The sequence below is a fragment of the Populus alba genome, chromosome 10 (assembly GCF_005239225.2).
Source record: "Populus alba chromosome 10, ASM523922v2, whole genome shotgun sequence".
Taxonomy (NCBI): domain Eukaryota; kingdom Viridiplantae; phylum Streptophyta; class Magnoliopsida; order Malpighiales; family Salicaceae; genus Populus; species Populus alba.
This window is the reverse complement of record NC_133293.1, coordinates 546,943-559,689: the sequence shown is the minus strand read 5'-3', so window position 1 is coordinate 559,689 and position 12,747 is coordinate 546,943. Positions and strand designations below refer to the sequence as shown.

Sequence of the window (12,747 nt, the reverse complement as noted above, 5' to 3'; positions counted from 1 at the left end):
CAAGACCAAGCAAGCTTTTACTTGGGCAAATCTTTCTCTGTGGGAATATTAGCTCTTTCTGGAATAAATACCTGCACAAAGTCCCACGAGGGTGTTGATGGAGGACCCTTCGAAGATCAAGTCAGTACTAGGTATTTTTTATGTAACAAAAGATATTAATGGAAGTATTAATAAGCTATTATGAAGATAGAGAAGAAGAGAGGGAAGAAGATGGAGAATTCAGGAAGAAGAAGCCATGAATGTGTTTTATCCTAGAGTATAAGGTTTTTCTCCCCTCACTTTTCCTATCTATTCATGCTTCCTTCTGTGTCACCTGACTTGACTTGACTTGCTTTATGCAACGTAGGAGGGATAGAGATGTAATCTTGTAGTAGTAAAATAATATTATTCTACTACTCGTGCTATTACATCTAATTAATATAAGCATGGGCTGCTTGTTTGTATTTAATGGTATTATGATGGGCATCATGATTATCAATTTAGGCTCAAGATATGAGGGGCTCAATGTAAAGTGACTATTCAGCTTCACACCCAATCTAAGGGATATTGGGCTTAATTCACGCCCCAAGCCCAAGAGATAGTTGGGCGTGGACGCATCCACACCCAATATAGAGTTAGGCGTAGTCATCCCCGAACCCAGCATGGGACTAGGCGTGGGCGCATCCTCGCCCAAAGTAGAGCTGGGCGTGGTCGCACCTGGGCCCACTTGTGGGACTGGGCATAGACGCATCTTCGCCCAATGTAGAGTTGGGTGTGGTTGTGCCAAGTCCAGTATTGGAAAGAGGCGTGGTCGCGCTTGGATCCAGTCGTGGGGCTGGACACCCGAAAAGATATAGTCTCATTTTGGGTTATGATTTTTCCGCATTATCTCTTAAATGAGATTGATTTGAGAAACCATGATCCATCACAACTCATTTGTCGAATAAAAGAAAAAAAAATCAAGGAAAAAAAAAATTGATTCTAGCTATTGCATGTTAATGTTGTTGATCTAATCAGCAATAGACATGCATGAACTAAAAGGATGTCCAAACTGGCCATGACGCAAGTCTTCACCTCAAGGAGGTGTCCCAAGAAAAATCAGCCATGAAATGTCCGAGGTGCCCATTACTTGACCTTGACATGGAGCAATGGCATGGTGGCCATTTCCTAAGCAGCTCACAGTTGCTGTAAGGCTATAAAATCACATACGTATGAACTAGCAAGTTCAAAGAATATACAAATTTAAATGGAGTATAAGCATCAAGTAGCCTTTGATTATTCAAGCAATACAGGTTCGGGTTGCCGGAGTGACGTCAGATACTGGATGGTGATAGGAGATGTCAAGCTAAAGTCTTAGCTTTCAGGCTAGTAGCTGATCATTCCTTTTGTGAACCAAATTAAAGAGCATAGTTTACGAGGTTTAATTTCCTCTTACTTCTCTTCTTCTCTTTTATATTTACTTTTGGATGATCATAGAGAATTTGATCTTCTTCTAACTCACCTTTCTTAAGATAGTTTGCATCTAAAGAACGTGCATAAGAACATATCATTAGGTGCTTTTAGAAGTTATTTAGTTACAGTGAAGTTAAATAAAGAGATTTGTTGCATGATAAGGTTGTCGGAGCAATGGTGCTTTTTCCATCTCTGCTCGATGGATTGGCTGGAACAGTATCAATCAAGAAAGGAAGAAACTCTCGAAAAGATGCAGGAAGGGTAGCTGCAGAAGCATTGGCAAAGGATGCGAGGAAGAATGAGTTGATGTTGAGTTCCTCGGGCATTGTTAAGTCTAAAAAGTCAAATAACTTTGCCTCGGTCTGCTCCAAGAGAGGGCAGAAAGGAATTAATCAGGATTCCTTGGTTGTGTGGGAGGTATGCATTCACAGCTAATTTTAACATAAACCATCGTAAAAGATTTGAGTAAAATAGGAGCCTTTTGGATTGTTCTTGCTGATTCTTAATATTGAAAATTAATTGCTCAACATGGTTTTGATCTTCTTTTTTAAACAGGAATTTGGATGCCAAGAAGATATGATATTTTGTGGGATTTTTGATGGGCACGGCCCATGGGGCCATTTTATTTCTAAGAGGATTAGAGAATCTGTACCCTCTTCATTGCTATGCAAATGGCAAGAAACTCTTTCATTGACGTCGCTTGGCAAGGACTTCGAAATGGATTTAGATAGAAACCTTCATCAGTTCGATATTTGGAAGCAGTCCTACTTGAAAACTTATGCAGCCATTGATCACGAACTTAAGCAGCATCCCGAGATTGATTCCTTTTGCAGTGGTTCTACAGCTTTAACAATCATTAAACAGGTATGGTGCTCAGTAGTACTAGAACTAACATGGCAGCTTTAAGCTCTTATCTTGAGTTGGTTCTTTAACATAGAATCAGAAAAACCTTGTTGATCACGAGTTAAAATCTCACCGGCCCGATCTTTTTTCTAAGAGTTTTTCATGTTTTAAAGGAGCCTGATACTTTGGTTGCAATGGTGCGTTCAGGGTGAGCATCTAGTTGTAACAAATGTTGGTGATTCGCGGGCTGTATTGGCAACTACTGATGATGATGGCTGTTTGGTGCCCCTTCAGCTTACCATCGATTTTAAGCCTAATTTACCAGGTCAGCTGGCCTTTCCTATCGCAAGTTATAGATTCCTGCACAGATGCATAATTATATGAGCATTGATTATTTATTTCCCTGCTTGTATTGATTGCAGAGGAGGCTGAACGAATAACCAGGTCCAATGGCAGAGTGTTTTGTTTGCGTGACGAGCCCGGGGTGTTTAGGGTCTGGATGCCAAATGGTAAAACTCCAGGGCTAGCATTATCCAGAGCCTTTGGCGACCACTGTGTAAAGGATTTTGGGCTCATTTCTGAGCCTGACGTGACACAAAGAAACATCACAAGCAGAGACCAGTTCGTCATTTTAGCCACTGATGGGGTATGTGTTTTCTTGATTCCAATCTTTCTTATGATCACAAAAGTATCACCTCAGTCTTCTCTTTCTACATCTTTTGCTGACATCTCGAGCAGGTAAAACTACAGGGTAGTGTAGAGTAAGAGAGACGATAAGAACGATAGCAGAATGAATTGTAGCCCTTCTCATGGCAATTCTACAGCATTTCTAGTGTCTTTGTGAACAAATAAGAATCTGTACAGTTTTGAAGTGTTTTTCCTCTTGGTTTTCATAGGTATGGGATGTGATCTCTAACCAGGAAGCAGTGCGGGTTGTTTTTTCAACACCTGATAGGGAAAAATCAGCTAAAAGGCTAGTGGAATGCGCAGTTCGTGCTTGGAAGAACAAGAAAAGAGGCATTGCCATGGATGATATCTCAGCCATCTGCCTCTTCTTTCACCCTTCACCACCTCAAAAAGCTGCCCCTCTGACGATCTCAAAACAAGCTGACATGATCGAGACTTTTTAAAGAAACAAAGCTTCAGCCACCGACTGTAGTGATTGCTGTCCGTGTAAATATTGTAAAGAATTATAGACCAAGAGTTTTACATGTATGAGATGGTTTTTTTCAGGCCCCCTAAATATCTTTATTGCCTTTGATATTGCATGTATCATTAAATTGATCTACAACTGCAAAACTAGTCAAGTTTTTAGTGTTTCACCTCAATATTCTTAACTTGCTTGAACATGGAAGGAAAAGAATATAATAGAATTCGTGGTAGCAAGAGAATCTGCTACAGAAGAGCTAGTGAAGTGGATTAGGCAAGTAGAGTGCGTACTTGTTGATTATTATCAAGTAAAAAAACCTAGAAAACTGTAAATTTATTGGTTTTTTTTTTTAATTTGATACTCAAATTTTTTTTCTCTAATTACTATTTTTTTTAGGCCAAATTCTACATGTTGATTATTTCTAAGTAAAAAACTAAAACATGTGGGACGAGTATTGTTGAGTTAATATTTCCACATCCCTTTATATTTCACCATGGATATACTGTTTATATTTTTTATAATTTGATCATCAATTTTTTTTTATACAATTGCTATCTTTTTAGCCAAATTTAAGGACAATTAAATCAAATTTATTGACTATAGATAAAATTAAAAAAACAAGTAATCAAAGTAGAAAAGACACCACAAATAAGTGATAGTTTCAAAGTTCACACAAAAGTTTAACTTAGTCCTTATACTTTAAAAATTATACGTATTTGGCACCTCAATGTTTTTTTATAATTTAATTTTGATATAAAATTTTATTTTTTTAGTCCATGGTTTGAGAGAAGAGAGAAAGGTTGCAGGAATTCAACTATAGAGAGAAAAAAAAATATCGTTAACACTAATTTAGACTACCACAACAGTCAAAATTTGTGTCAAATGGTTCCATTTGATATAATGAGAATTCATATTAGGTGTTTTTTTTTCTTTAAATTTTGTGAAAAAAACACATATGAACTTGAAAAGATTTTTTGCTTCGTGTTGGTTTTGGTTTTTTAGATGGTTTTTTAGGTTTTTTGATACCATAAATAGATTTATCATGATTTTTTCTATTAAACTGACATTAGTTGCTTGATCATCTCAATAAACTCAAGTTTGTTTTTTTTACTTTTTTTTTTGTTGTTGTGGTTTTTTATTTTTTTTGTTTTGTTTAGATTGTCACTTAAACCAATGACTGAAGTTTATATTTCTTTACCCTAATGGTTTTTTTTATATATATCGAAGAAAAAATTTGCTAGCACGGGTAACAAATATGGTTCTAAACTAAGCAAATTAAGCACTATAATAATTGTCATAATTGAGCCTTTAGCTAAATTGTTCTTTGTGCACATTGTTATGCTGGGCTAGGCCTTTTTCATTCCATTTTATCAATAAAAAGTTCAACTTAAAAACATTATTAAAGTTTTATATCCATATTTATTTTTAAACAAGAAAAAACATAGTTTTATATAAAGATCTATATGTTTTTTTAGATAATTTTAATTAAAATGATTAATATAAAAAATATTTTGAATGCAAAATTAATAGTATCATAATAATATGGTAGGATATTTAAAGTTTATTCCAAGTTGAATTGAGGTATCCACTGCCTAACTCTCACCCACCATAATTAATTCTCTTATTTATATAAAAAAAAAAGATTATATTTATAAGAAATTTTCTTGGAAAGGTCTTTTCTCATATCCCAATCTTTTTAATGAAAAAATAGATAAGAAGGACAACATAATTAAATTGATGTTTTCTGAACAAATGGGGATTGATTAATGATTATGAAAAACTAAAAGGTAATATAGCTATGAATAATTCTCAAAACAGCACTGTATTGAAAGATTTTGATTAAGATGATGCAATTCTTTTAAAAAAAAAAAATTTATATATTTTAATTCGGTTTGATCATTTATGTTCAAGATTTGTACAATATAGTCCCTAACTTTTTATTTGTGTTACAATGAAGTCCCTAAATGTAGAAAGAGAAGAGATGAGAGAGAATCAAGGTTTTTCATTTGTTTTGATGTTTAAAAATTATCTTTTATTTTTTTGAAATGATTTGAAGGTATTTTAAATTTAAAATAGTATAAAGATTAAGTTCAGAGAGCCAAACCGGTTCATCCTTGATCTTAGTTCATAAAAAATTACAAGCATCAATCATTTGTATTTTTTATTTATTTTTTTAAACCCGAGTCATGCATCCAATTTAAACTTGCAAGGCTGATTTTCTTATAGGTGTAGGCATAGTGCATCATATCCAACTTTTTTTATTTTTTTTCTTGTCAATAATTAATATTTATATTTGTCAAAGAACCATATCAATCTAATAGATTAAAATGTTAGATGAGACTTCAAGATATAATTTATATTATTATCTAACACACTCTATTAAATGAAAGTTTTTTAAGCTTGAAACTTACATAGATTTATATTATCTTGTGCTTAATTTTATCAAATAAATAAAAATAATAAAATTCGAACTCATGACCGCTTGATCATCAAAGCTCTTTTATTCTTTAATTTTTATGTACTTATTAACTAAGATTAAATGCAGTTTTAAGTTGATTTAGCATCTTTTTAGTGTTGATATTTGCATCTTCCAATTACATTTTCTTAAATGACTAATTGAGCGTTTTTTTATTGTTCAAAACTCAAAACATAAAATAATACAAAATTCATATTGGTTTAAAAAAAATATACAATTAATATTAATTCATTTTGATTTTTGAAATTAATTAAAATATTTAAATAGAATTTACAAATTTACCCGTCGCTAAGGAACCGGCATTGTACTAGTTAAAATTCATGTTGATCTAATGAATTATCGGGCTCCTCAAAAAATATCCAAATTGGCGGCCATGATGCAACTCTCTGAAGTCTGAAACCACACAAAACCTCGAGAGTACGTAGGTGTCCAAAAAAATCCTTGGGAGATGTCCAAACCGACCGTTAGCTGACATAACATTCAAATTGTAGCCATTTCCCCAGTGAGCAACCTACAGTTGCTGACTTGCTGTAAAGCTATCTACAGTGCTTGCCAACGTACGCGTTTATCAAGTAGACAAGAGTGCTTCTTACATTTGATCAAAAAAAAAAAAAGTAGACAAGAGTGCACGAAATTGGAGTATAAAAAACAAGTAGCCCTTCAATATCCAACTAATAATTTGGATCGCTTGAGTGGTCACGTCAGATGCGTACCGGCCGGTGATCAGAGGAGATCTCAGGCTAAAATCCCAGCTTAATTTCAGGTTAATAGCTAGAAGTTCCTCTCGTGAACCTACAGGGAAATAATATTATCAGTAGGTTTCTTGTTCACTTTTCTTCTTCTCTTATTTGTTGGCCTTTTGTTTTTCGACTATAGATCTTATTTTGAATGCGATATATACTATATAATGGGTTCTGTTTGGTTGCCAAGAAAATGTTGAAGAAATGAAGTTTTAACTATTAGGTATATATCGTAGTCAGTTTTTCATTTCACCATTCGGGACGTTGAGGAGGTTTTGTTTGTGATGCTTGTTTCTTCAAAATGGGAAAACAGAAGGAGCCCTTTTGTTTATTGAATGTAGATTTCAAGTTTGATAATTGAAGTTTGGAATCCCAGGCATTAATATAACAATATATTTTTGTTTTTTTTTTTTTTTAAGTGTGCGTCAAGATCAGCTTGGATGTTTATTCAAAACATTAGTTACAAACAACTTAAATTAGATGAAGAGATAAAAGATTGTGTGATTAGGCTGTAGAATCGATGGTGCTTTTTCCATCTTTTCATGATGGATTGTCCAGAATAATATCGACAATCAAGGGCAGAAACTCTCAAAAAGATACTGGAAAGGAAGCTGCAGAAGCATTGGCAAAGGATGCGAGGAAGAACGAGTTGATGTTGAGCTCCTCCGGCAATGTTAAGTCTAGTAAGTCAGATAATTTTGCATCGGTCTGCTCCAAGAGAGGGCAAAAAGGAATTAATCAGGATTCCTCTGTTGTGTGGGAGGTAAGACAAACCATATGAAGACTTCACAGTGTATTCAATATGCAGCTAGTTCTATCATGATTCATCTTTCGGCTTGTTCCTTGTCATGTAGGGATTCGGGAGTCAAGATGATATGATCTTCTGTGGCATTTTTGATGGGCATGGACCATGGGGCCATTTCGTTTCAAAAAAAGTTAGAGAATCTGTACCCTCTTTGTTGCTGTGTAACTGGCAAGAAAACCTTGCTTTGACATCGCTTGGCGTGGACTTCGAGATGGATTTGGATAGAAACCTTCACCAATTCGATATTTGGAAGCAGTCCTACCTAAAGACTTACGCTGCCATTGATCAGGAACTTAAGCAGAATCGCAAGATTGACTCCTTTTTTAGTGGGACTACGGCCGTAACAATCATTAAACAGGTATGGTGCTTATTAGTAAACGCATCTCTTTGTTCTTTACAATAGATATATTGACTAAATATGTCTTTCTGGTGTTTTTCAAAGCTGTTCATGTCTTAAATTGCTGTCCCTGGCTGATAGAATTGTTGATCAGGTGTAACTAGAGCAGAATTGGAGTTCCGAAATGCAGAATGTGATGATAAATAAAACTAGTTTGCAGGGTGTTCTTGTAGGCTAAATATTTGAGAATCTCTTGGCTTTCAATCACCAGGAACCTAAATTTCTTTGTCCAATATGGTGTCTTCAGGGTGAGAATCTTGTTATAGCAAATGTTGGTGATTCTCGGGCTGTGCTGGCGACCACTTCCATTGATGGCAGTTTGGTTCCACTTCAGCTTACCATCGATTTTAAGCCTAATTTACCTGGTTAGAGCACTCCTTCACTCATTCTATATATATATATATATATATATATATATATATATATATGCACACATATAAGTTATAGTTTGTTGTTTAAACGTTTCTGATGCTGATTGCAGAGGAGGCTGAAAGAATAACACAGTCGAAGGGTCGAGTGTTTTGCCTGCATGACGAGCCAGGGGTTTACAGGGTCTGGATGCCAAACGGCAAGACTCCAGGACTATCATTATCAAGAGCCTTTGGAGACCACTGCGTAAAAGATTTCGGGCTCGTTTCGGAACCGGATGTGACACGAAGAAACATATCAAGCAGAGACCAGTTCGTCATCTTGGCGACTGATGGGGTATGCATTTTCTCAATGGCACTCTTTCGTCTAATAACTTGATATTCCATGATCGAAAGGATAGGCACAGAGATGATAAAAACATGTTTGGTCGAAGAAGAAACGAGGATAGAATGAGTTTCTATCTTTTCAAAAGATAAAAGACATGAAAACATGTCTTCTTCTATATTGTCTCGAAACAGTAATCAAACACAGTTCAAAGTATTCACTTCTGTTGATTTTAGCCAATGCAAAACACATTGCCTTTGCCTTGAGAAGTAGTAAAATATAAATCAATGATGGTTATTTGCTGTTTTGCACAGGTATGGGATGTGATTTCCAACCAAGAAGCAGTGCAGGTTGTTTCTTTGACACCAGATAGGGAAGAATCAGCTAGAAGACTGGTGGAATGCGCAGGCCGTGCATGGAGTTGCAAGAAAAAAGGGATTGCCATGGATGATATCTCAGCCATATGTCTCTTCTTCCACCCTTCACCGTCTCAACAGATCGACCCTCAACTGATCTCCTCGCAGGCTGACATGATGAAAGCTTTGTAAAACAATGCCTTCAAACATGATGAAAGCTTTGTAAAACAATGCCTTCAACTGCTCTAGTAGTTGTTGTCTATGTAATTGTGAAGAAGCATTATGGACCCAGAATTGAATTTACACGTCTGAGAATTGAGTAAACGAGCATACCTCCTTCAATCGCTCTACCATATATATATAGTTGGAGATAAGAAAAGGACGAAAACATGTCATCTCTATCATTTTTGTTTAAATTTTTTTTTGTATTTTGAGACGCTAATTAAACACTATTTAAGTGCTACAGGTTAGGTTATAGATTCTTATCTGTAATGAAAAAAAAAAAAAATTATGATAAAGAGACAATTACATTATTATTTTTCATTTGTTCAATAATAAAAATATTTTTAAATCAAATCTTAGTCTTTATTTAAGTAATTTTAAAATACATCTCTTGTATGAACCTTATGTATTAAAAGAAAATTAATTAATTTTTTAAATAATAATTCAAAAAAATTAAACCTAAAAAAATAAAAAGTTATGCAAATACTTTTAAAGGTGTTTGGAATAATGGTAATAGTTATTGTTTAAAGTGTTTTTTACTTGAAAATATATTAAAATAATATTATTATTTTTTAATATCAATATATTAAAATTATTTAAATTATCTAAAAATTAATTTAAAATAATAAAAATTATTTTTTACACACAAAAATAAATAATCTCTTGATACGAATGTCAAAGCCATTGTACATGCGAATAAACAAAATAAATTAAAGAAGCTCACGTGCAATGCATGTGAAGCAAGCGAAACCCCAATTGAACCACTAAAACACCACGCTCCATCCTGATCCTGGCCCTCTCCATCGCCACCAAAAGAAACACCTGCCATGCCATGATCACTTCTCTCCCCCTTCCATTCCTTCACTTTCCTTGCTCACGTGCTTCTCACGTTAAAACAATTCTCTCTCCAATCTCCTCCTCAACCTCGCCTCTCACAAACAACCTCGCCGCACTCCCCTCTCTCAGCCTCCCTCGCTATTCCGGCAGCCGGATTCCTCCCCGTCGACTGTCTCTGATCATGTCCTCTGCGATCTCCCGACCGGAACCGATCGAACTCAGAGACGATTCTGATTTCCGTAGTTTTCTCTCTTCGTCGGACTCCGATCTCATCTCCGTCTGCGGCTTCGGCTCCCTCCTCTCTGAGAGAAGTGCTAGAAGTACATTTCCAGATCTACTCAACTTTAGAGTTGCAAGACTGAATGGATTTAGACGCGTCTTTGCTCACGTGGCTCCTATTTTCTTTGAGCGTGGTATCGCCAAGCCTGAAACCAAGGTCTTTCATAACTCTTCACTACACTGCAAATAATAATAATAAAAAAAAATCAATTAAGTTTGCTTTTCTTAATTCGGTATTGTTGTTAAGGTTTTAAATTTTAAATTTTTGCAGGAGATTTCGAGCTTGAGTGTGGAGCCGTGTGAAGGTGAAAGTCTAGTAGTTACAGTTTTTGAGATTGAAAAATCAGAGGTATTTTATTTATTTATAAACATTAAAAGAATTGTTATTGAGGTCTTGTGTTTGATTCAATTAATTATTTTGATATTTGAATAATTGAGAAAGAAATATGTGATTATATTTGTTATATCAGTGAAGCTTAATTGAATTTGTTGCTTCGTGAAGTTAGATTCCAGCTTTTATGGAGAGGGAGCTCGAGTTTCGATTTCTAGCTGTAAGTTGCTGGATGACTGACTGTTTTTGATAAACATTGTTCTGATTTCTAGCTGTAAGTTGTTGGATGACTGGCTGTTAATGATAGACTTTGTTCAGATTTCTAGTATCTACTTTGCTTTGTTTACCTCTGGCAGGTTGTGCCTGAAACACTGGATGGCAAGCTGTTTGATTTTCCTGCGGTATGTGGGTTTGAAATTGTGAAAAATGTTATTTCTTTGATTTCGTCTGCATGACAAGTTGCTGTTAATAGATTTGCTTACTGGTTTGGGGATTGATGCAGGTGCTTTGTGCGCGTTATAGTGATGAAGAGTTTTTCCAAGTTAGATGCAAAGGTTTGTACAGGATTTCGCCTGTAATGTTATATACAAGTATTGAGATTGGAATGGCCATGATTAGCAGTTCTGCATTTCATGATTATATTTGTGTGGCCAGCTTCCTGTGATTTTTTGATAAATGAGAGCTATTTGTTCTTTTGATCCAGGATGATGTTGATTGTCTGCAAAGGTTGCATAAATTTGGAATTTCTAACATTTTAACTTCTGAGAGCTACCTCTATTTAATCAAAGGAGAATTAGAAATATTTTTTATTATGTAATGAAAAGGTTCACCATGCACTACAAATATGAATAAGCAATAATTAATGTTCGAGGTTTTCGCTTCTTGGCTATTGCTTTCTGTAACGGATGGGATTGTTATAACTGCTAGCTAATTTCATGCAGGAAGTAAGGAGATTTATTTTCAGCATTATGGAAGATATAACATCGATAAGATCTGGAGAGATGATATCTTACCTTGTCGTGCTTATCTTCGTCACTGGTAAGTGGTATTTTTGACAAGCCTACATTGTGTGTGTGCTTTCAAGTATGCATTGATTTGCTACCATGAATCAGATGTGGACATCCATAAAAAGTTGGTGATCAAATGCCTGACCCTTTACTTGTCAATAAAGAAATTTGACTGGTTTTTCGCTGGAGATGAGATGATTTCTTGTCCTCTTTGAATTGTTCACCAAAGCAAGTTTACGGTTGTTTTTTAAAATACTTTTCATTCAAAAATGTATTAAAATAATATTTTTTTATTTTTTAAAAAAAATATTTTTGACATAACGCATTAAAATGATTCTGAAAACAATAAAATATTGATTTGAAGTTAAGAAAAAAATATTAAAAAATTAATTTTTAAAAAAAGTATTTTTAAAGCACAAAAACAAACAAGATCAAAATTTTCCATTAGCATAAATCCTCAAGGCCAAAGCCTTCCATTACACTCTGTTTGCTACTACAATTCTTGTTCATATAAATTGAGGGTGATAAAACGTTGTGCAGTGTGTTGGCAGCGAAGAATCTCAGCGATGCAGCTTACAACAATTTTTTGGAACACACTTTCCTTGGAGACCGCAAAACAACCATTCGTGAGTACCTAGCTACAACGGGAGCAGGCATAATGGAAGAAGAGCCCCCAGAGTCCCTGAAGACACGTTACGGTGGCTAATATCAAAAAACTGCCGCGCGGTCTATGAAAGGTATTGGTATTTCAAAATGGCAATCATCTTAGATTTCACTTCCATTGAGCTATAGATGGAGGAAAAGAAAGCTGTAGCTTGTAAACATTTGAATATATTTGAAGTTCAAACTCTAATTCTTTGGGTCTATGCCCTATATAGGAGAGGAAATAATTTTTTTTATTAAGGGTAAAAATAGATTTTAGTTTGTGTTTATATGATACATTATTTATTTAAAAAACAAATTTGTAGATTGCGTTGTTGTAAACAGCGCACCCCTTTTAGTTAAGCTTTTTCCTACAACTTTTTTCATCTGTGCTAGTTTTCAATTTTTTATTTTTTTCTTACCGTGCCATTTTCAAAAATGACCTTGATTTTAAATTCCTAATAAATAGATAACCCCATTAAAAAAATGTTTTACTTCAGAACCAATAATCAACAGATAGATGGAAGAACTAATGTAA

The 12,747-nt window shown here is 34.7% G+C and overlaps 3 protein-coding genes across 8 annotated transcripts; all 3 read left to right on the top strand.

The window, feature by feature from the left end:
* Positions 1-1,190: 1,190 nt before the first annotated feature.
* On the top strand, positions 1,191-3,506 carry LOC118057372 (probable protein phosphatase 2C 41). Its single transcript, XM_035069930.2, has 6 exons — positions 1,191-1,397; positions 1,594-1,848; positions 1,987-2,295; positions 2,482-2,599; positions 2,697-2,920; positions 3,171-3,506. Exons 2-6 carry the CDS (start codon positions 1,606-1,608, stop codon positions 3,402-3,404), a joined length of 1,128 nt encoding a protein of 375 aa, XP_034925821.1. The 5' UTR covers positions 1,191-1,397; positions 1,594-1,605; the 3' UTR covers positions 3,405-3,506.
* Positions 3,507-6,277: 2,771 nt separating this feature from the next.
* Positions 6,278-9,215, top strand: LOC118057371 (probable protein phosphatase 2C 34). Of its 5 annotated transcripts, XM_073411770.1 has the most exons (7): positions 6,280-6,714; positions 7,060-7,403; positions 7,495-7,803; positions 8,090-8,207; positions 8,324-8,547; positions 8,850-9,091; positions 9,126-9,215. In XM_073411770.1, the coding sequence occupies exons 2-6, from the start codon at positions 7,161-7,163 to the stop codon at positions 9,081-9,083; spliced, it is 1,128 nt and encodes a 375-aa protein (XP_073267871.1). In that variant the 5' UTR covers positions 6,280-6,714; positions 7,060-7,160; the 3' UTR covers positions 9,084-9,091; positions 9,126-9,215. The 5 variants fall into 5 exon arrangements, with proteins under 5 accessions (XP_073267874.1, XP_073267873.1, XP_073267872.1 ...); XM_073411773.1 differs by having other exon boundaries at positions 6,278-6,663; positions 7,149-7,403; positions 8,850-9,215; XM_073411772.1 differs by having other exon boundaries at positions 6,278-6,714; positions 7,149-7,403; positions 8,850-9,215.
* Positions 9,216-9,850: 635 nt separating this feature from the next.
* LOC118057370 (uncharacterized) lies at positions 9,851-12,466 on the top strand. Of its 2 annotated transcripts, XM_035069926.2 has the most exons (7): positions 9,859-10,386; positions 10,501-10,578; positions 10,736-10,780; positions 10,917-10,961; positions 11,063-11,114; positions 11,502-11,598; positions 12,108-12,466. In XM_035069926.2, exons 1-7 carry the CDS (start codon positions 9,946-9,948, stop codon positions 12,271-12,273), a joined length of 924 nt encoding a protein of 307 aa, XP_034925817.1. In that variant the 5' UTR covers positions 9,859-9,945; the 3' UTR covers positions 12,274-12,466. The 2 variants fall into 2 exon arrangements, with proteins under 2 accessions (XP_073267751.1, XP_034925817.1); XM_073411650.1 differs by lacking the exons at positions 11,502-11,598; positions 12,108-12,466 and adding an exon at positions 11,264-11,495 and having other exon boundaries at positions 9,851-10,386.
* The last annotated feature ends 281 nt before the right edge of the window (positions 12,467-12,747 follow it).